We start from the raw sequence: 21,117 nt of genomic DNA, 5'->3' as shown, positions 1-21,117 counted from the left end.
ATCCAGTAGCATTGCGAATGTTTGACCAGCGATCGTGAGCACAAGGAAGGGTGCCCATTGGGCTCTTCTCGGCCGAGCTGGGCGACCGTGTATGCCTGCCTGGTGCACGAGTGCGGGTTGAGAGTGCCGTCAGGAAGCGCCCACACGCCTCACTCCATTTCTCCAATGAGAGTTGCAGTTGCATTGGTTTGCAGGAAAGAAGCAGGTGGTAAATTGCTGCCATCCCAGGCACACTGGGGCTAAAGAGATGATGGTGCTGGTGGCGGCGGGTGGTAGGCCTACACGGCCAGTATGTCATCCTGAATATGCTTTGCTTCTGTAGCCAAATCATCCAGGTTGAGAAACCACCATTTCGATGCTAAGCACTGAAGACTGAATGGGCTTGCCGAATCACCCTCTCCACCTTCTGAGAGTTCAACGCCGAGAGCTCTGCTAGGAGATAAAGCTCCAGCATGGTTCTCACATACTCTAGCAGAGATTCATCCCCTGTGTTTGGTTCGAAGCTCCAACTCGTGCTGCATGCGTCATTCGTGGCCAGGAGGAAAGAACTCATGGCTTAACAGCGTTCTAAACTCCTCCATGCTACGAGTGAGCTGGCTAACTAGGCGGTACCACTGCACATCTTGGGAAGTTCAGCAAGACAGCCAGTATGGTGCCTATAATCATGCTGTCTTCCAGCCTCATCATTTTCTAATATTGGCACAGAGCCTTCAGGTATTCTGCGGCGCTCGTACGGTCTGAGTAATTGCTGTACGTTGGAATATGCACATTGAAGTTACTCGGCAGGGTAGGCCTAGGGGGACTGGGGTCCACCACGGGAGGCCCGACACTAGCCTGAAACTGTGCCATTTCCATAAACGACAATAGCAGCTGCATGGCTGTGGTGTGCAGAGGCGACCGTCCTGAGCGAGACTCACAGGGTGCCTGCAGGGATTGTGTGCACTTGTGGCCGCAAGGGACCGACAAACAGCGGAGAGGTGTTGTGCGGGCCTATGGGAGGCCAGCCGACGGTACTGCAAAAAGGTTGCTCTCCGGGCCGACCGAGGTCAGACAGTGGATTGCAGACACTGTCTGCAATCCACTGTGCAGATGGCTGCGCAGGTGAGAAGGCTGCGCAGATGGGAAAATGGGCGTCCCTAGGTGGTTTCACCTGACATCTGACAGCATGGCATTGCAATGAAAAGCAACAAGCGGAGAAGCTACAGGGTGTCTACCAAGTTGACATTTCCAAATTCCCTGAGTTTCCCAGGTTTTCTCTGAGTGCCTTTGCCAAATTCCCTGAGCGACACAGAACTTTGTTTTATGTCAAGAGACAGGCTCACAATGTTATCCAATTGTGTCACTCTCTAATAAGCATGCTAAAAATTTAAAAAAATGACTTAATCCAGCTTGAATAGTAAGGGGTAGTGTTTATTTTATTCAAAAAAAAAAACAGAAGGGAGGAGTTAGTAAAATGCACAGTGAAAAAAAAAGATATATTGGAAAAAATGCATAAAACTCATCATGAGACATTCTCAAATACGAATAAAAAGGAGATGCACACAGAAGCAAATATTTTCGAAGATGAGCTATTTCTATCAGTTTTATCCCAAGGTGCTGGAGACTCCACATATAGAAGGCAAGTCAAGGCGGGAGAATGCCTCTGAATTTTATAGTGACCCATCGTAAATACATAGTAACTAATATTCATTAATTGTACAGTCAGTCGTGCTATGTTTCTTGAATAAATATATTGAATCACCCACTCAAATTACTTGCAAAGGTTAATTATTGAGCCCAAGCATCACAACAAATAGAGAAATAATAATCTTGTGCGATTAATACCAAAACCTCCAACTTCGGTCTCACGAAGGCATTACACTCTCTGAAGGTACGTCAAGGAGGGCAATGCGTTCGTGAAGGCGGTCATTTGAAGCGATACATTTCACTGAGAAGTGGAATGGGTGCACCTTAAGACAGCAGAATGTGCAATTTACTCAAAGCCTAATGTTCACTGTCTATTCCTTGTGACCACTACAGAGTAATGACAAAAATAAGTTGCGTTCCCAAATGTTATGCCGTGACTGAAGGGGATATTACGAGATTCGTAGTTTGTTTCTCTGGTGTAATATTGCTGTTGTGAGGCGAAGCTGACTTTCGGCAACCCGCATTATGCAACGCGTTGTGCTTCCAAGATTCGAAACCAATCGCGAGGACCACAAAGGCGGAGTGTCGGTGCCATTGCTGACAGCGGAGAATTCTTTCAATGAAAAACATGGCACACAATGGCAAGAAGCTTAATAGCGAGCGCAGAAGCAGCTAGGCCTAGCGTTGCTGTGGTGGTGGCTTTGGCTGCTAGCGGATCTGCGTGCAAGAGCGCCGGTTCGAGGAGCGACGAGGTAATCAAAACGGCGGCGGTGGTGGTGGTTTTATTAATGCCGTTTCGGACCTGCCATGACGGCAAAAAGTCAGGAAAATCGGATGGCGAAGGGTTCTTGCATCCGAAAATTTCAGGCGTTATTATACATAGGCTCTATGGGGTACGTGGTGCCGCCGCAAAGCTGTTCGAATTATCGGGCATCCGGAAAGTCGGTTGTTGACTAAACACTAGCCACTCCTCCTACTCAAGCTAACTTTACCGCGACTTTCTTTCCCTTTCAATAAAATTACGGCTAATTTTCCCTGAGTTTTTCTAGACTATTGAAAATCCCTGAGAATTTGCGGTTTTCCCGGTTGGTAGACACCCTGAAGCTAGCAGCATTGTTCACTGCCTCAAACGAAAAAAAGTCCACAGCCAAGGAATCGGGCTGCGACGAAGGTTGCAAAGGGGCCTGCTCCAACGCCATGCGGAAACCCAGGTGGGCAGCACATATGTGGAGGTTTGGGTGAACGTGGCCAGTACTGTCCAGCTCAGGCCTAACGAGACACGTGGCCCTTTCCCAATCTGCAATGCACACGAAGGGGTGCCACAGCGGGTCTCGCTGACTCACCGGCAAGGCGCAGAGACGACGCCAGCCGTGGTACAAACGAAAGGGTTTTATACAAAAGGTGCTTACAATACTGGGGATATGGCATGAGGGTGGCAGTCGCAGACTACGGATCAAAGCTTCTGGGAATTCCCACACAGGCTCTTTCAAGCTAGGTTCACCACCTAAAAGGCCATGCTCAGAGGAGCGCAGAACCAAGAGGGTTCACACGTATAACAGCCAAGAGTTCCGGACATAAATCTGATGGGCAAAGCCACCCGCGCTCCTCAGATCTCGAAGGAGCGAGATGCTGAGTAGAGGGTGAGAGAGGCCCGTTCTTCGTCCTAGGGCACTTCGTATGCATGGAATGTGGCTTAATGTGAGCCACACGCACAAGCCGCAGGCTCCATGTCATGTCGTGGCACCAGTGGCCACAGGTAATGCACACTATCCAAAATAACGTTGGAATGGCAAGTCCCCAGTGATCACACAGGTGAATGGCCCAAGTAGCACGTGAACTGGAGACGGGGTGTCGAACGGGTCCCCTCAAGCAAGAGTGAATATAATAATTAAATCTGGCTACTCGGTGTCTATGCCAAAATGAAAAGGAATGTGAAATTGAGGAAAATAAAAAATAAAAGAATGCAAGCCGCCACACCCACTTATGTGCCCGCACACCCTCACAACACTCACCTTTATGCCGGGCACCGCCATACAGGACGCATTTGTTGCATCGCCCTAAGCATTGCCAGCCTGGTGTGCCTCTCTTCTGCTTTCCTTTCTCATCTCCAATGTAGCCACAATCGACTCGGGTATCGGAGGAGTTGAAGAGACGAGAGAGGGGTGTGCGAGGAAGTCGGTGATGCGTAGGGCAACACAGGTGTGCTGTGTGTGGCACAAAGGCGAGTGCAGTGAACACTGCACTCGCCTGCAGTGAACAGGTGGATGTGGTGGCTCATATTCCTTTTCTTTTTCTGGGATTTTGCACCATTTTTCCTTTTGGCACAGGCACCCAGTATCCAGATTTAATTGTTATAACCGATATTGCGGCATGGGACGATTGCAGTAATCGGTTTATTTATCTAGAACACATACAGAAGTTGACAGTGCATTAGCTGCTCATTGTTATATCCGACATATTGTCAAAACCAATATCGTTATAAGTGGGTTCAACTGCATGCAAACAACAATTTTTGCATCTTCACTCAAGTATTGCTGAAGTGCTAAAATATATATATAAGAAAAAGACATCCTTACAGTGCTGAGCCTTTGCATTCGGTGGGCCAAAGCATCCCTCTGGAATTTAAAAATATAAGAGTGTGTAAAAGAGCATGAATACCATAGGCCTGAAGAAGACATTAGAAGAGTCACAAGCACATGAACAAAAGAGTCAATGAAGCAAGACAAAGCAGAGGGGTAATTAATTATGAAGTATGTTTAATTCAAATACTGTATAGAAATAATCAGTTAAAAACGAATGGAAGTGGACAGAACGGTAAAGTGCTACAGGTGGGAGTTGAACCCACGTCTTCCACATTAAGTGTGTGGTGCTTTGACAGTTAGGTGAGCTACCGCACCAAACGCCATACGCACCCTCCCTTCCTTTAACTACTGCCAGTAGTGGTGCTGCTGTCCAAACATTGGACATGACAGTATGGGCTTTTAGTGTCTGCACTAGCTTCATGACCAAACTAGCATAGTGCTACTTCGGTAGTACCCCTATAACCATTCTTCCACACTGGAGAAGTCTACAGTATCAGGCGCTTGCTATTTTTTCCCCTGTAACTGTGCCATAAATGTGTTATGTGAACATATGTATCAATAATGTGTGCACAACGCAAAGAAAGCAACTTGAGAGTGGCTTTCAATCAGGCTGCTCATCCCTTTTGTATCAACACAGCAGTGAGATCTGGATTTACCTCAAATTTTAGGGCTGGGCATCTTGTAGCTTGTCAATGGGCAGAGGAGAGGGGGGGGGGGGGGCACAGGAAGAATTTACACGCAACATTCATTTTTCTCTTTCCCTTTTCTTCCTTTAATGCGAGCATTCTGATATTTTGAAAGATACATTCAACAGTTTTACGTTTGGCCAGCTTAATGAAGGAAACATAAACCAGTGATACCGCAATTGGCAAATGTCGCTGTCAAAATATGCGCCGGTGATTCAAATCTGCACCGGCTAACCGGAGTACCTCCCGTGTGCATGTGGCAGTAGTAATGAATTGCAACGCTAGTTTTGCCTCTATTCGCTAACATATTTTGCTTTTATTTTTGTACGGTGAAATACAGCGCTGCAGCTATCTGAAGTTCTGGTACCTCCCTTTTTTACAACATCAAGATGGCAGCATTGCGTAAACAGAAGTGCTATCCCGCCATTCGTGGCGCGATAGCACATCCGGGAGCCCAATTTTCAACCCAATTTTTGTCAACCACACACAAGAAAAAGTGTGATTTTCTCAACTTCTCCTCCACATTTCCTTGCAATATTTTCCAAGATATTAAAGGGGCATCACAAAAAAATATATATAATAAGAAATTTTGAACAACTACTCGAACTGCCACGTTTTGCCTTGAGCTTACTAAACCAGGGCAATGGGTAGCATTTCCCCCATCGTGGGAATAATTTGAGTGGTTATTTGTGATTTAGCGTTGTCTAAGGGGCTTGTTCTTGTGCATTTGAGAGATCAGACTCGTAAAAAAGTCTTGTAGCACATGGGAAGTCTCGATTAAACAAACACCCACAGACTTTGTTAACGGGCAAGTTCTGCGCCCTGAAGAACCTGTGTACTAAAGAAAACAAAAACATGGTATTTAACGTCCTGGAACTTCACTGTGTGTCACCTGCATGCTATTACACAGTGGAGGGTTCCGGATTAATTTTGAGCACCTAAGGTTCTTTAATGTACACCTAGATTTAGGCACAAAGTTAGTTAAAAAAATTACTAGAGGGAATTCTGGCAGCAGTGTCTGTGGCTGCATGCATGGTGCAAGTTGAGTCAGCATGACGATTACTAGCAGGACATGGATTTGCCTGAACTTTGTCCCTATGGTGTCAAATGGCTCTTATCAAATAGATTGTTTTCAACAAACTATTGCATTAAGAAATGCAACAATTCACAATTCAAAGTGATAGTACCTATATGCAGTATCTTTTTCTCCTTCCGTGTTTAGAAAAGCAGGAGTGCTTTAAAATTTGGGCCCATAAAGGCAGATTAAGCATTCTAAGCAAAGCCACAAGGGCATCTGAAGCTGCAAGCACAAAGATCAGCCAAATCCATGCGTTAACCATCATTCCCATGGCAGCTGAACGATTGCAGCCGGAGTTCCTTCTAGTAATTCTAGTATGAAACTTTACAAATCACGAGCGTTTTTGCATTCCGTCGGAATGCTGCCACAGTGGCTGGGTATCGAACCCACAATCTCACAGTCAGCAACAGAACGCCATAGCCACTAAAACCTGTGAATACTCCCACAACCAGCCACAGTGCATGTTTTTCTTTTAATGTTCCACATGTGCTCGGTAAAAAAAGCCCCACCCCAAGATTCCACGAGCCACTAGCCATGCATCATGGTGCCACGCAAGGCCACTGGTGGATTGAGGGCCCTGGTGTTACTGCCACCTTCCTTCAGTTGTACAAACTGCTAGCTCAAAGGAGTCCATGGAATGCGCTTGAAGAATTACTGACACATATACTCGAAGTTGCAAAAGCCCTACCATACGCTTTTCACGTGTAGAAGATTTAAACTTAGCGAGTACCATGAAGTTCAGGGAACGTAAGCGGTCATAGTTCATACTGTACTGCATTTCATACATAGCAGGCAACGCTGCGAAAGCTACGCAAGTATAGTGTGACCATTTCGAGTGCTTTGGAACACAGTAGTTTTTCATCTGCAATGTTTCCTATGAAATAACTACTTTGCACATTTCAACTACTACTTGTGGAGGCAGATTTACTTCAAATCACATATTGCCTGTGCATATTTCACCCTTTAGTAATCGATGTACTATTGTTTGGTGGCAGTGCGAGTTATGCGCTGTGGCTGCCGCTCGCCAGAACATGTTACGACGCTCGTGTGGTGGTAAATAGGTTTAAATCTATGACACCTTTAATGTAATAAATACGCAATGTTTTGTGGCGCAGAAGTATGAAATTTTATTTTACTTCGAATTGCAGAAGTGTGACATGCTGCTTTTTCATCACAGATGTGAACAGTGATAGAAGTCACTCCAGCCTTCGTAGCATTACCTGCCATGAAACAGAGTATAAAGTTGTCTCGAAATGGTGAACCTGGTATCATTGACATTGTTGTGGTGTCATGACGACGAGCTAAATTTGCCAACATTAGGTATCATCAATAAGGCAAGGTGTGGCTCATAAGAAGACTAGCAAAAGTGCTGTGTGTGTGTTTCTTCTGGCTGCACTTGTGCGTGGCAGTTGTGGCAAACGCAGGAACGGTGTGAGTCACTGCACTCTGGCATAATGAACCATCTACTTCCTGGCATTGAAACTGAAACTGGTTTGTAAAACAAGTACCATTATGGTAGCTGTCCATTCTCTTTTGCTAAGGTTTACAGCATTCTCATCGAATGCAAAAAATACTGACAAGTCGAAAACATCACATCAGTACTTCTTTGACTGTGTAAGATGAAAAGCAGTGATTTCATATGCGAGCAAGTATGCAGACGTGTGCTTTCACCTCCACAGGTGGTGGCACCGGTCGAACACGAAGCTCCCGTGGCTCCCTGGGCTTTGGGGGCTTTTTTTCGGCCTTCTCCTGTGTTAAGCTTGAAGAATCTGCCTGCACAGACCACCAGTAAAATCAGCACACTTCTGCAATTCCTGCAGAACACATTTATTGCAACAGCAGCTATTCCCTCACCATACCCATTTTGTTCAAAACATTTGCAATTCTGCACGAGCTCGCCTCACTGTATGCTATAACACGGCAAAGATGACAACAGTACAATGACAATGGCAAGGATGATGATAGTGTCATGATCACAACAAGATGACAGCAATGGCATGATGACAAACGTTCCAGTTGATCGTTTGTGAACAAGCATTTATTCTATGTATTCAAGAAATAAACTTTCACTTGTTATGAGCTCCTTGCAACTGTCTTGCCAGCTCTCATTTCCTGCATATTTTCTGGCATCATTTGCAAATTGAAGACTGCACAAGGTCACATGCCATGGCATCACGGCATGGAAGGAGTTGTATAATTCAACTGTAAAATGTTGCTGTAGTGGCAACATTGCAACTGTAAAACGTTGCAATGTTGAGTGTCACGTGTCTGTCCTATGTTGATTTAAGGGTTGATGGACTAGGGCACAAGGAATTATGGCACAGGATAATGGAACAGAGAAATGGACAGCACAGCCCTTGCTTTGAGATTTAAACTACTGTTGCTGTATAAAGCATACTCCTAAAATCAAGTTTCCAATGCTCCATTTATTCAGTTGTAAACTTTCTTTCCAAGCATATTTCATAGTATGCAAAGATGTTTGTTCTGTAAATGCCAGTACAATAACTAAATAAGCACAACCACAATAATGTAACAAGCACTGCTTAATACTAGGGGTATGCGAATATTGAATATCACTGAATCAAATCACGAACTTTTGGAATAATTCTATTTGTGAATCGAATAGCTACAACTGGATTTTTCGACTATTTGACATATTCAATGTAGAGTTCCGCACAGTGCCACATTCTGCATGGGCTGCAGAGCACCTTGTTGCCCCCCAAGCAAGCGTTGCACTGCATTTTCGGTGCAAAAGGGGCACCATGAACGGGCCAACAGAGCTTGTGCGCTGCAGCTTTCAGCAGAACAAGTGGTGCCGCCTGCGACGCAGAGTGCCGGCAAGTGCGGGCGAAAGCATGGCACCTTGAAAGAAGGACGCGGAATCACTGTCAAAAAAGAGTGGAACTCTGTACTGTTGCATGCATGGTTGCCACAACAGCTACACAAACACCACTGGTAAGCTCCCAAGGATAAAATTTTAAGGATTTCCTGGGAAGTCTAACGAGAAGGAACGACGGGAGCGCTGGATTCGGGCTTTGCGACAGGCGAAGTAAACAAAGATGTGCTTTTTTTTTTGCTATCGTTGGAAATTGGCGGGTCCAGCATTGGACGTGACAATGGTAACAGTCAGGCACATGAGAGGTCCATGCAGGGCATAAGCTCAGACTTCTTGACAAACACAGCCAGGACCGAGGCCTATTTACACCATCGTCAGCATCCAGCCTCACAATGTGCAGCTTGCCTTCACAATGTGCCTTGGGTGTGAAGACAATTGGGTCATCAAAATATGAAAGAATGAGAGAGAGGGAACAAAATAATGATCGTTTTGCTTGCCTGAAGCCGCAAGTTGTAGTCAACGCATTTCATTTGTGCGACACATCTGCCAACGTTGGAGGGATCCACTGCACTCATAATTTCTTCACTAACAACATGACCGCTGGTGTAAAGATCATTGCTTTGGAGCAAGCTGCTTCTTTTCAAACACTGTTCCGCATTTTCAATTCTGTGAAATGCACATAACAAAATGTGCTGCTGGTTTCGCTTTGCCGATGCTCCAGTAGACCAGCGCTGTGCACGGCAGAAGCGGGGAGCACGCATGCAGCAAGTGACGACATAATTGCACACGTGGCCGCTGCTGCCAGTGCTGGTTGTTCCAGCGCCACCACACCAGCTCTCGAGCCCCATAGCGCTCCCCAACGTCGGCCCGATGCAGGGATCCCACCCACAGTGCCCAAACCCTGCAATTCACAGAACAGTACTGCATTGGCTGGTCTGCCATCGTCAGGACAAGGTTCGTCCAGGTCGCCAGGACTGATTGAAATTATAACGTGATGCGTACAGAGGAAACGGCAACAAAAGCAGAGCATATTTTGTAAAGTGTGAAAGCATGCGTGACGATTTAGCCGATTAACTGCCGATAGGCACGCATATCGCATTATATATGGGCACTGACGTTCTTCACGCCACTTTGAGAGTCGTCAATTTCACCCGCACGTGTGATCTTGGGACTGATCACTGATGAGCTACCTGTATGAACATATTAACGGCAAGCAGGCTACGACAGCGTGAGGCCCGTTAACTACATCAGTGGTGCATTCCCATCACGGCCACACTGTTTCAATCATTAAGCCTAATTGGTGCTGCTTCATCAGGCATTGGCAACTAAATATAGTTTTGGTTTGGTAACGAATCGACACAGATCTATGCGCAGCAGCCGTGCGACACTTGGAAAGCTGACAAACGGCCTTGCAAGCGAAAGCGAGAGACAGCGGATGGAGGAGGGCGGGGGTAGCAAGCATCTCAAATTTGCCAAGAGCCTCCAGAGTTCAAGATATATATATATATATATATATATATATATATATATATATATATATATATATATATATATATATATATATATATATATATATATATACACACACATGGGGGGGGGTACTGGGGGTATTATGTGCCAAAACCATGATCTGATTATGAGGGATGCCATAGTGGGGGACTCCGGAAATTTGGACCAGCTGGGGTTCTTTAACATGCACCTAATTCCAAGTACACGGGTGTTTTCGCATTTTGCCCCCATTAAAATGCAGCCACTGTGGCCACGATTCGATCCCGCGACCTCGTGCTTAGCAGCCCAGCACCATTGCCACTAAGCAACTGCAGCGGGTCCTTCAGATTTCAGGATGCTTGACAGGTGGCAAATCACGCCAAACCTCACCATGAAATGACGCAGATGGCTCCGGCTGTGTGCGGAGCAGTGATCCGAGTCGCATGATGCGCAGTCCTATCGTACATTGCTCAGATTGGCTTTACGATAACCCACCTGCCATAAAGCTGGGATAGCCCTTCTGCATTTAGGAGAACAGGAAAGCAAAATTTTCTATGCAATAAATAAAAGACTCCCACAAAACAGGTACACTATTAAACTGAGAACCACATTGGTATTCAGAATGTCACTAGTTCATTAGTTTCAGAGGAAAAAAGCACTTAATTTTATTCAACAGAAATTCTATTGATAAAAAAAATATTTCCCAGAGCTTCTTATACTCCAACTGAGCTGTAATCAGTGCTGGCATACTAATTCATTATTCCCTTTAATAAGAGTAGGCCGTATTGTTTATCTTGATTTCTATGTATCTATGTTACTGATAGCTTGCTAGGTTCTTGTTATGCAACGCTGGACATTCCCATGCATGTGCAGCACCATAAGTTATTGTCTAAAATTTGTAAGCGTTAAAATTTTTGAAAAATTTTCTGATATTCGATATTCGGCCTTTCTTTACTGATTCAATTCAATATTCGATTTAATATGTACCATCTGGTATTCACATGTTCCTACTTATTACTCAATGAATGTGGCACACAGAGACATGATTCAGATCCTTGACTAGATCCAGCAGAAATGGCAAAAATATTTTGGTCGTGTTTTTTTCATTTAGAGGGCTACTAGTGCAATCAGTGGCAATGAACAACAACACATACTAACCCACCAATGAGCGATAACTTGATGGCAGTATTTGTCAGCAATGTGGCTATAGTCTCCCAAGTTGTCAATGCACCATGGTGATCCTTCACCGTGGCGTGTCCCAGCAGCTGCTGACTAATCATGTTGCTATTTCCTATCACAAGTTGTCGAAAGATTACTTCATTTCTGCTCGACCAAATACAAGCTCACAACAGCCTATCGTACTCAAACAGACTGACCGAGTAACTGAATTGCACCCTTGCAGAGATGTTGCCTTGTTGTCTATGTACGTTTCAGCTGACCACCAGAGTAAGGACAGCGCATTGCCCTACGTGACCTTTGCGCATAATTATTCACCTCGTGAGTCCGCCAGTTTCTTTCCCTTTAACCTTTTGTTTGGTCGGCATTCCACTCTGCATTTGGCAGCTAACTACTAGATAAAATATAATACATCAGGGATGCTGTTGTTCGGGCTCATAGGGCTCGTCAGATTACCCACAATCGTCTTACAGCACCTCAGGTGTCAAAAAGACCTGCTAGAACAGTTGCCACCAAGACCTTCAGTTCTCTCCCAAAGCTCCCATTCTGTGGTCTCCAAGTCACCATGTTGGCCTGTCTGAAAAACTGCCTTAACATTACGTGAGGCCCTACCAGGTATTGCAAAGACTAAATGGCATAAACTATAAAACAGGGTGTCTACCAAGTTGACATTTTCAAATTCCCTGAATTTTCCAGGTTTTCCCTGAGTGACACAGAACTTATTTTATGTCAAGACAGGCTGACACCACGTTGCCAGATGCTGTCACTCTCAAGTACGCATTTTAAGAAAATAAAAAAACTTAATTCAGCTTGAAAAGTAAAGAGCAGTGTTTATTTGATTCAAATTAGAAAACAGAATGGAGGGGGATAGTAAAATGCAAAGCAAGTATCTTCGAACAAGAAAAATGGTAAAGGACATTGCAAATCAAGTCGAACATTTTCAAATACGAATAAAAAGAGATGCATACAGAAGCAAATATTTTCGAAATTGAGCTATTTCTAGCAAGTGATAGCAAGATCATTGGTATTAGGCCCAACCTTTGTCACAAGTGAAATTTTCTCAACAGCTGGAAAGTCAACCTCTACTCTCACATACTCTCAGCTCACGCACAATGTCTCTGTTTCGTGCTTCACTGCTTTCAAGAGTTTATGTTGGTTTGGATGAGGGTCACCTGCATCTTTGCGTCAGCCAGCTTTTTGCTTTTTGAGCTCAAGCGCCTTCAAAAAAGAGGTGACACAGTTCCTTTCCCGATCATTTCTCAATGCGACAGCCACTTCTGTTCTTGTCCTCATTTCGCCGCGCGTTTTCCCCACGAACCATTTGAAGCATCCTCTTGGTCAGTTTTACAGTCAACGTCCAATTCTTCGGACTCCCTAGGTGCAATGAAAACATCCGAAAAATCAAACCGGGCTGTCCGAAAAAAATTGATGCATGTCTTTCACTGCTCTTAATGGCTCAAATCGTCACAGGCACGTCCAAAAAAGCTCTGAAGGCCTGCCAGTACACATATTAGGCATATCAGTGCTCGTACTATGACAGGAGACGGTGAGTGTACGCGTGTATGGTTGTGGAATACATACTGTGTCCCATGACAATTGCCCCTTCCCACGCTTGTTAAGCTTCACCGCAATACTTCACATACGCTTCACCGCGTAACATCGCTGTGCGGAGGCGAAGCTGCCGTTCGGGAACCGGCATTATGCAATGTACCATGCTTTCTAAGCTTCGAAGCCAATCATGAGGATTACACAGGCGGAGTCGGTGCCATTACTGAGAGCAGCGAATTCTTTCAAGGAAAACACGGCACGAAACCGCAAAAACCTTAATAGCAAACGTCGAAGCAGCTAAGCCTCGCATTGGTGGCTACGGCTTCCAGCGGATCTGGGTGCAAGAGCGCTGGTTCGAGGCGGCGAGAAAATCAAAACGGCGGTGTTGGCTTTAGTTAATGCCGTTTCGGACCTGCGGTCGCGGCAAAAAGTCCGGTAAATCGGACAGCGAAGGGTTCTTGCGTCTGAAATTACAGACGTTCTTATACATTGACTCTATGGGCACCCTGCGATGAAGTTTGCCTTAGAGTCACTGGAGGCCCTCGCCGTCATTACACCATTGTCCGTCGTGTGCTCAGGCCCACCTGAAAGACTGCTTTTCGAATTTTCCGATGAATTAACCGCGGCCTCTTGGCAGCTCCTTCATGAGAAGAGTGAACAGAAAGAACAAGCGCAGATACTGCTGTCTTAAGGATTGTCACAACCGCGAAGGGGGACGTCGGCATCAAATTGTACCGCTTCCCTTCAAAACCACATGAAGCATTTCCGGCGGCTGAAGTGGATCGTCGCGGTTCGTGTCGGTTTAGCTAATTTCTGTTAAACAAACTAATACATAAATGCAAAAACAAGAAAACAAATAAAGAACCAGCGGCATTCCTTAAAACACACAATAAAGTGTCAACTGCATAAAAGCCCGCGAACTGATTCCCGCTGGTGTAAATCAGTTTAGATAGTTGTTTAGCTCGTCTTGCTCCAAAACGAATGTGCAATGGTTGTTACGTGTCAAATCTAGATGGAGTTTTGTACACACTGTGCTTCTTCCAGCGCCAATATCAAGACGCGAATGCTGGAACCGAGCTCATTCGTGCCGATGTTTTCTCAAGCTTAGAACAACAGATAGTTGGAGTACACCGCAGCACATGTCGAGTATTCGAAAATTAACATTTCTCTCGCGCATGCTAGCGCATATTTGTTCAGTCTTAACGTTGTTTAGTCTCAGCTGATTGCTCTCTATGATGCTTCAGCGGCAATTCCCTCTCACATTCGAGCCCGAACTACAATACCAGATTACGCTCGAGGCACTTTGTCTATGGAGAAAAAAGCACCTACCTGCCAATTCACCAAAACCTCTACAATAGTGAGATGCAAGGCATGCTCCGAGTAATGAAGCGAGAAATGACAGTTGAAAGACATCCACAGCCGTATTTGCTCACTTAAGTGGCGCAAAATGAGGATTTGTTAACTCACTTTGAGTTCGTCGTCGTAAGCATGCTTGCTTTGGTGTGACAAATACTTGGCGACCTCCGGTGAATGCTTAGTGGCGATGGTGTTGGGCTGCTAAGCATGGAGGTCGCGGGATCAAATCCTGGCCATGGTGACCGAATTTCGATGGGGTCGAAATACCAAAACACCTGTGTAATTAGGCTTAGGTCTATGTAAAAGAACCCCAGGTGGTCCAAATTATTCTGGAGTCCCCCACCATAGCGTGCCTCCTAATGAGATCGTGCTTTTGGCACCTAAAACATCATAATCTAATTTAAGCACCTCGTGGTGATGTTCGTGGTGTTTACTTCTTTCACGCGATATACATGGTTGTAGTCGTGAATCTGACGTCTTAAAGTGCCGTAAAAGCATACCTTCGTAGCAGTGGCTGCCTCAGTGTTTCATGCAACTGACACGGTGGTGCTGACGGCTGAGCCGTTAGCTGCGCTGCCTGACCATTGCAGAAAGCCATTGGGGCGCACGTGGTGGTGCTGCGAAGCCGTCTACATTATCAGGTGTTTCCCTAAAATCAGGCGTCCGGAAAATCAGTCGCTGACTGTACACTGGCAACTCCTCCAGCCGACGACACAGCGTCAAAGACAATTCGTTAAGATTCCTCTCTTTTACTCAAGCCAGCAGTAGGGCGACTTTCGTTCCCTTTCAATAAAATGACAGCTAATTTTTCCTGATTGAAGCCCAAATTCCCCGAGTTTTCCTCTAGTTTTTCCAGACTATTCGAAATCCCTGAGAATTCCCAGTTTTCCCGGTTGGTAGACACACTGAATTGAAATCACCTCTGTTGAAACTACGCCATCGTCTTCACAGTTAAGAACCAATGTCCACCCAAGTTGTATATCTATAACCATACTGTTTGGCCACTTCGTTACATTCTAGCAACTGCAAAGATGGTGCTCCAGCCCTCTGAGGGTCAGTTTTTAGAGCTATTTGAGAAAGACGACCCTGTGTGAAGAAGCAATGAAGGAGGCATGCCGGGTCATTTAATTAATCTGCTAGTGTAACACCTTGTGATTCTGCCACTGCACCTTTATGTGTGTACATATATCTGGGCCAGATACTTCCACTCTATTACAATACCACACACTCACTGTTATAACTGCCCAGTGCATTATTTGTAATATAACACTGTTACAGATGTAGAATGGATTTATTTACAGAGAAAGGGGTAGAGAAGACATGGGACGGTCCGAAACAGCCGATCACCCAAAACCCTCACGCCGCTTCTTCCTCTTCCACGCTCCTCCAGTGCAGCGTTACATTTTCCTCTGGGGCAGACGAAGCTCACCGAGCGAGTTGGAGTGAGCATTGATGGTACGGTTTCTATTGTGCAACATGCACAACTTGCGTCTTGCGTGAACAGTGGTTATCAACCATCACTTTAGCAATGACACAGGTTGCTTCACTCAAGCATTTGACAATGACGAACGGGCCTGAATACTAGAAGAGAAGCTTTTGGCAAAGTTCCCTTTTCCGAACCAGTGTCCTCAGCCACACAAAGTCACCAGTGACAAATCTGATGGGCAGATGTTGTGCGTCACAGCGAGCCTTAGCATAAACATGCGAACACGTTCTGAGCCTGGCATGTTGACGTGCTTCTTCAGCACGGCACAATATCTGCGCGACAGAAGCATCGTCATTAGGTGAAAAAGGAAGTATGGTGTCGGGAAAACTTTGAGGATGGCGAGCGTAGAGAAGAAAGGTGTGTGTCCTGTGACTTCATGATTGGCAGCGTTGAAGGCATACGTGATGAACGGTAATACGGCATCCCAGATCTTATGATCTGCTGAGACATACATTGAAAGCATGTTGACAAGGCTACAGTTCGTGCGCTCGGTTAGACCATTGGTTTGCGGATCGTAAGGCGTGGAATGGCGATACTGAGTTCCACAAAGGCGTAGCAACTCTTCCACGACCTCAGCGGTGAAATGCAGCCACAATCACTTATCACCACAACAGGAGCTCCGTGGTGGAGGATAATCGAATGCAGAAGAAACCTTGAAACATTGAATGTTGTAGCTGAGACAAGTGCCGTTGTTTCAGTATAATGTGTTAAATAATCCACACACACGAATGTCCAGTGGCAGCCAGTGGAAGACTTGGGGTAGGGACCGAGGAAATCTATACCCACTTTCTCAGAAGGTGAAGTCAGCGGTCTAACGGGTTGCGGAGTTCCTACGGGAGCTGTAGTCAGTTGTTTGTGGCGTTGGCAGACATCACAGTTGGCGACATACTGCTTGGTGGCCTTCCACGATTGAGGCCAATAGAAACATTGTCGGAGGTGGTGGAGTGTTCAAGCGAATCCAAGGTGACCTGATGTAAGGTCGTTGTGCATGGCCTGAAGTATAGCACGGCGCAGGCATTCTGGGACGACGAGCAGCAATGGAGCACTGTTCTTTGAGTAATTCTTGTGATAAAGCAGACCATCACAAATCACAGATGGAGTAGCTTGTTCAGATCTGTGGGTTGCATTTAGTGAATGGTCGTGCTGTTGTTCGTTCTTGAAAACAGCAAAGTCAGGAAAGTCCGATGAGGTTGTAGTTAAGTAGTCGTTGAAATCATCATCATCAGTACCCTCACTCTGAGAGGGAAGACGAGATAAGCAGTCGGCATCTGTGTAGCACCGACCGCTCTTGTAAGCAACAGAAAAGTCGTATTCTTGAAGACGCAAGCCGATCAAGCCAACTGCCGAGCTGGGTCACCTAGTCCAACCAGCCAGCAGAGAGAATGACGGTCGGTGACAATCTTGAAATGACGGCCATACATATAAGATCTGAACTTGTGGATGGTAAAAACAACAGCAAGACATTCCTGTTCCGTGACTATATAATTGCTCTCTGCTTTTGTCAACGTACAACTAGCATATGCAATAACGTGTTGGTGTCTGTCATAAAACTGGACGAGCACAGCACCAATGCCCACACCACTTGCATCAGTATGCAGTTCGATGAACGCCTCTGGATCGAAATGGCGGAGAAGTGGCCCAGAGGTGATCAAAAACTTCAGCTGCTGGAAAGCAGTCTGGCACTGAGCACACCATATGTAGGGAGTGTCCTTGCAGAGTAGGTCAGTGAGTGGAAAAGCAAGCTGGGTTAAGTCTTTAATAAACCTGCAAAAATAAGAATGAAGGCCCAGGAAACTTCTGAGTTCTATCACCGTCTCCAGCTGCTTAAAGTTGCGAACAACAGAAATCTTTTGGGGATCTGGCCGTATACCATCCTTGTTGATGAGGTATCCCAATACAAAGGCTTGACGCTGTGGGGATGCGCGACCCTCGCGCCTCCCCTGATGTTTTTCCCGCATATCGCGTCTCCTGTACCCCCGCTTCGCCGCGTGGCCTGCGTGACGCCCGCGCGGTTGATGTGGTTGAAGCGCAGTGCGAGAGATGGCGCGAGTGTTGCGCTGCTAACGCCGCGAGGTTACTTGGGCGCCGAAAGGAAGGCGCTTGCTCTCTTGGGGGTTCGGGAAGCAAGCGGGACGGACGTGCCGTGCCACGCGCGGACCGATGCTTCGGCGAGACCGTCTCGCGTGGCCGCCTTCGAACGCACCACGATTCGCGTGACTATACACGCGAACGACCAGGCGTTGGGATCCAGCATGGGGCGAACATATTCGCTCGCTTCCGGTCGCGGTGAGTCGGACTTCTAGATTTGTCGCGCGCCCATCGGCATGTTTTGTGGATAGCAACTCGGCTAGCAGGCATTGATCTATGAAAGGTGCAATAAATGCCGTTGTGATTGTTTGCACTACTGTGTGTTGTTGTTCCTTTGTCCCAAGAGTACGGTGTGAGAACCCCACATCAGACCCCACATCTGGCTGCCCAACGTGGGACTCTTGGGGCATCGGACGATAGTTTTAACAGTTTTGCTTCGTTCGAGACCTTTGAACCGAAGCGTAGGCCTAGCGTGAATTTTGATCGCTAGCGTCGGCGGCGTGCTTTCTTGAGCGAGGGGACGGTGGCTGTAGTGTGTTTGTACATGTCAACATGCTAAGCCTTTTCGCAAGTGTTCTTTTTTTAATGGCATTCGTCGGTACGAGAGCCACGTGGTCTGCATCCTGGTAGAGCGAGGCTCAGCGCCCGCGGAGCACTCAGTGATGCCACGGCTGCTGATTTATCAGTAGATGTACTGATTTTAAAAATTTTCTGCTGATTCAGTGATAAAGCGCTTGAATCTGCTGAATTTCTTGCTTTTCTACTGAAACGAAAGCGGAATCTGCAACTTTTTCAGTACAGAGGATGGATGGATGGATGGATGGATGGTTATAAAGGTTACAGAGGTGATATTAATGTGATGCCACCTAGCGAGTGAAAAAAGAAAAACGTGGTTGGCTCCGAGGTTAACATACATTCTTGCGTTTCCAGACTCTCAAACGTGGCGCTAACTCTGTCTTTGACCAAAGTGGAGAAAAGGCATAGAGTTTCTATCCTCTATGGGAAAAGGTGAGGCGGTGAATTTGTGAAAGTGGGTGCATACCGAACCCCACAACTATGAAACCACCATGATCATCATCATCATGACCAACCTATTTTTATGTTCACTGCAGCACGGTAAGCGATCTCCAGTTACCCCTGTCTGGAAGATACTATGCTCTAAAGCTTTCAGGTGCTAACTACCATCTGACGCCTTTGAATAGGCCATCTGAGGGCTTCACTGTTTTTAAATTCGTGCTTGACAATGGCTCTCTGGATCCCCGGGTTTTTCAAAAGTATCGCTAAGAATCTCGGGGTCAATTTTTGTACTATCTCCTGGAAGCTACAATACTTCCACAGATTACTAATATAAGCGCTGAATTCGTGGGCTTATAAACTGAGTGCAAAAATTGAAATTAAAAAATCTACTGATTTCTACTGGTTTTTCGCGAAAAAATCTACTATTTTTTAATGTGTCGTGGCAACACTGGGAGCACTGCCAACAAGGCCGATTCAAATAGGTCGCGAAGCTTCGGGCGAAAAGCGGTTCAGTACAGATTGTCACCGACATCAGCATGGGGGGTTATGGGAGCAGCGATCGAAGCGCGACTATGTTTGGAGGGAACAAACACTGGGAAAGAAAAACGCCTTTTTTAATTCAAACGAGACACAGTTAGATTCATTCAACGAAAATAAAATTCCTAGTCAATTTTATATATTCGTGATGAGTTCAATAAATACGTTTAATTTTATTATTATTAATAAATGCATTTCTTTTCAGCGCCCATCACTACAGGGGGCGTTGACGCCACTATCACTCGCAGTGCAATGCACGTCTTGAAATGGGCAGAAAGGCGCACTCGTATCACCTGTTGAAATACGCCCCCCTCACAATTTGTGCTTTCTTGCTTGTGGAAGTTTGTCTGAATTTGGTGACACGGGTAGCTTCATTGCTTCTTAATCTGTTCAGTCAAAAGTAGTGAGTTACGACCGCCAGATAATTGTGGAGTTGTTTTCGTGCGACTGCGCTGGCCGACGGACTTGGCATCCGACAATAGGATCAGCACTCTACACCTAAAGCTTTCGTCGGCCTCCAAAGAAAGTATGTTCTGCGCAGGGATGCGATTTCGACAACCGTACGGCTGGCCTTTTCCTGCATCGCTTTACACGCTGAAAGCTCGAAATGCCCATCAAGTCGAATGGCGGGGCATTTGAATATATAGCTCCAAAGGAAGAAACACAAAACAAATTTCGCGCCTTCGAAAACAAAATGACGTCACTTCTGCTTTTAACGGACATGGTGTCACGTTATTTTTTCTTCCGCCGGAAGTGTTCCCACCACATACAGATGGCGCTAAGCCCCATGAACCGGCGATGGACCGCCATGTTTTGAACGTATGGGCTCCTATGGAAGCTTCGCTACCAGGTACATTTACCTTGCTGCCAAGCCCAACGTTTATAGATACTTGGCCAAGCCTGAAGCGAGTGAGTACGGAAGCCTCGTGGATGGTCCGAATTTCTTATGTAAATAGCTTCTTCTATCTCTTTGACTCTGATGAAGTCGCGGCTCTGGGAGGCGGGTGGCCGCGGGCCACGGGTGCCACTACGGGCTGACTGGTATTGCGGCCTGGCACCGGGCGCTCCGACACCGTCCGGGACGGTGGGCGCCGTCAACTCGGATGCTGTGTGCACCGAGTGGAGTAGGACCACCTCCAGAGCTGACGTCTCCTCGCGGCTGCCTGTTTTGCGCTCATTTTGGGTGTTGTTTTTGGATGCCGGTTGTTGTCAGGGTAGCGACGCTTTAAGCCTGAGGCTTTACGAAGCTGCCTGCCGCACGTGGAGAGACACAACCTGGTGGACCGTGGCGTTGAGGTGTTGCAATTTGCTTCCCTCATTCTATTTAGTCCCGCACAAATTGAAGTTACTCGTTAGACTCAAGGAAGCGAGCTTCGTTCACGTGGACTTAGCATCTGTGTAGCTGCCCGATCTTTTGCTAGCCGAGTTGAACATAGTACCACGTGGGCGATGTGCATGCAGAATTCCTCTCCCTTGCACTACTTTAGTGTTTGCCGAGTGTTTTGAGTTTACGCAGCGTGATTGGAGTCACCCCTGGCTTGCTGCCCCATACTACGATCGAGTCACCCCGGGCGATGGTGATGCTGTGGCCAGTTCGGCGCAGCGACTTCGGC

At 46.3% G+C, this 21,117-nt stretch overlaps 1 protein-coding gene across 5 annotated transcripts in view; it reads right to left on the bottom strand.

The window, feature by feature from the left end:
* Positions 1-21,117, bottom strand: part of LOC139048145 (coiled-coil domain-containing protein 9-like) — a 126,956-nt gene that overhangs the window by 79,013 nt on the left and 26,826 nt on the right. For all 5 annotated transcript variants that reach the window (XM_070522668.1, XM_070522667.1, XM_070522666.1 and 2 more), the window contains 2 exons: positions 7,644-7,745; positions 4,203-4,241 (listed from right to left, as the gene is read on the bottom strand). In XM_070522668.1, the coding sequence (XP_070378769.1) occupies positions 4,203-4,241; positions 7,644-7,745 (141 nt within the window). The remainder of the gene's footprint in view (positions 1-4,202; positions 4,242-7,643; positions 7,746-21,117) is intronic.

This window comes from Dermacentor albipictus, chromosome 7 (genome assembly GCF_038994185.2).
Source record: "Dermacentor albipictus isolate Rhodes 1998 colony chromosome 7, USDA_Dalb.pri_finalv2, whole genome shotgun sequence".
Taxonomy (NCBI): domain Eukaryota; kingdom Metazoa; phylum Arthropoda; class Arachnida; order Ixodida; family Ixodidae; genus Dermacentor; species Dermacentor albipictus.
Note: the sequence above shows the minus strand (reverse complement) of the source record. Positions and strands in the feature narration are given on the sequence as shown.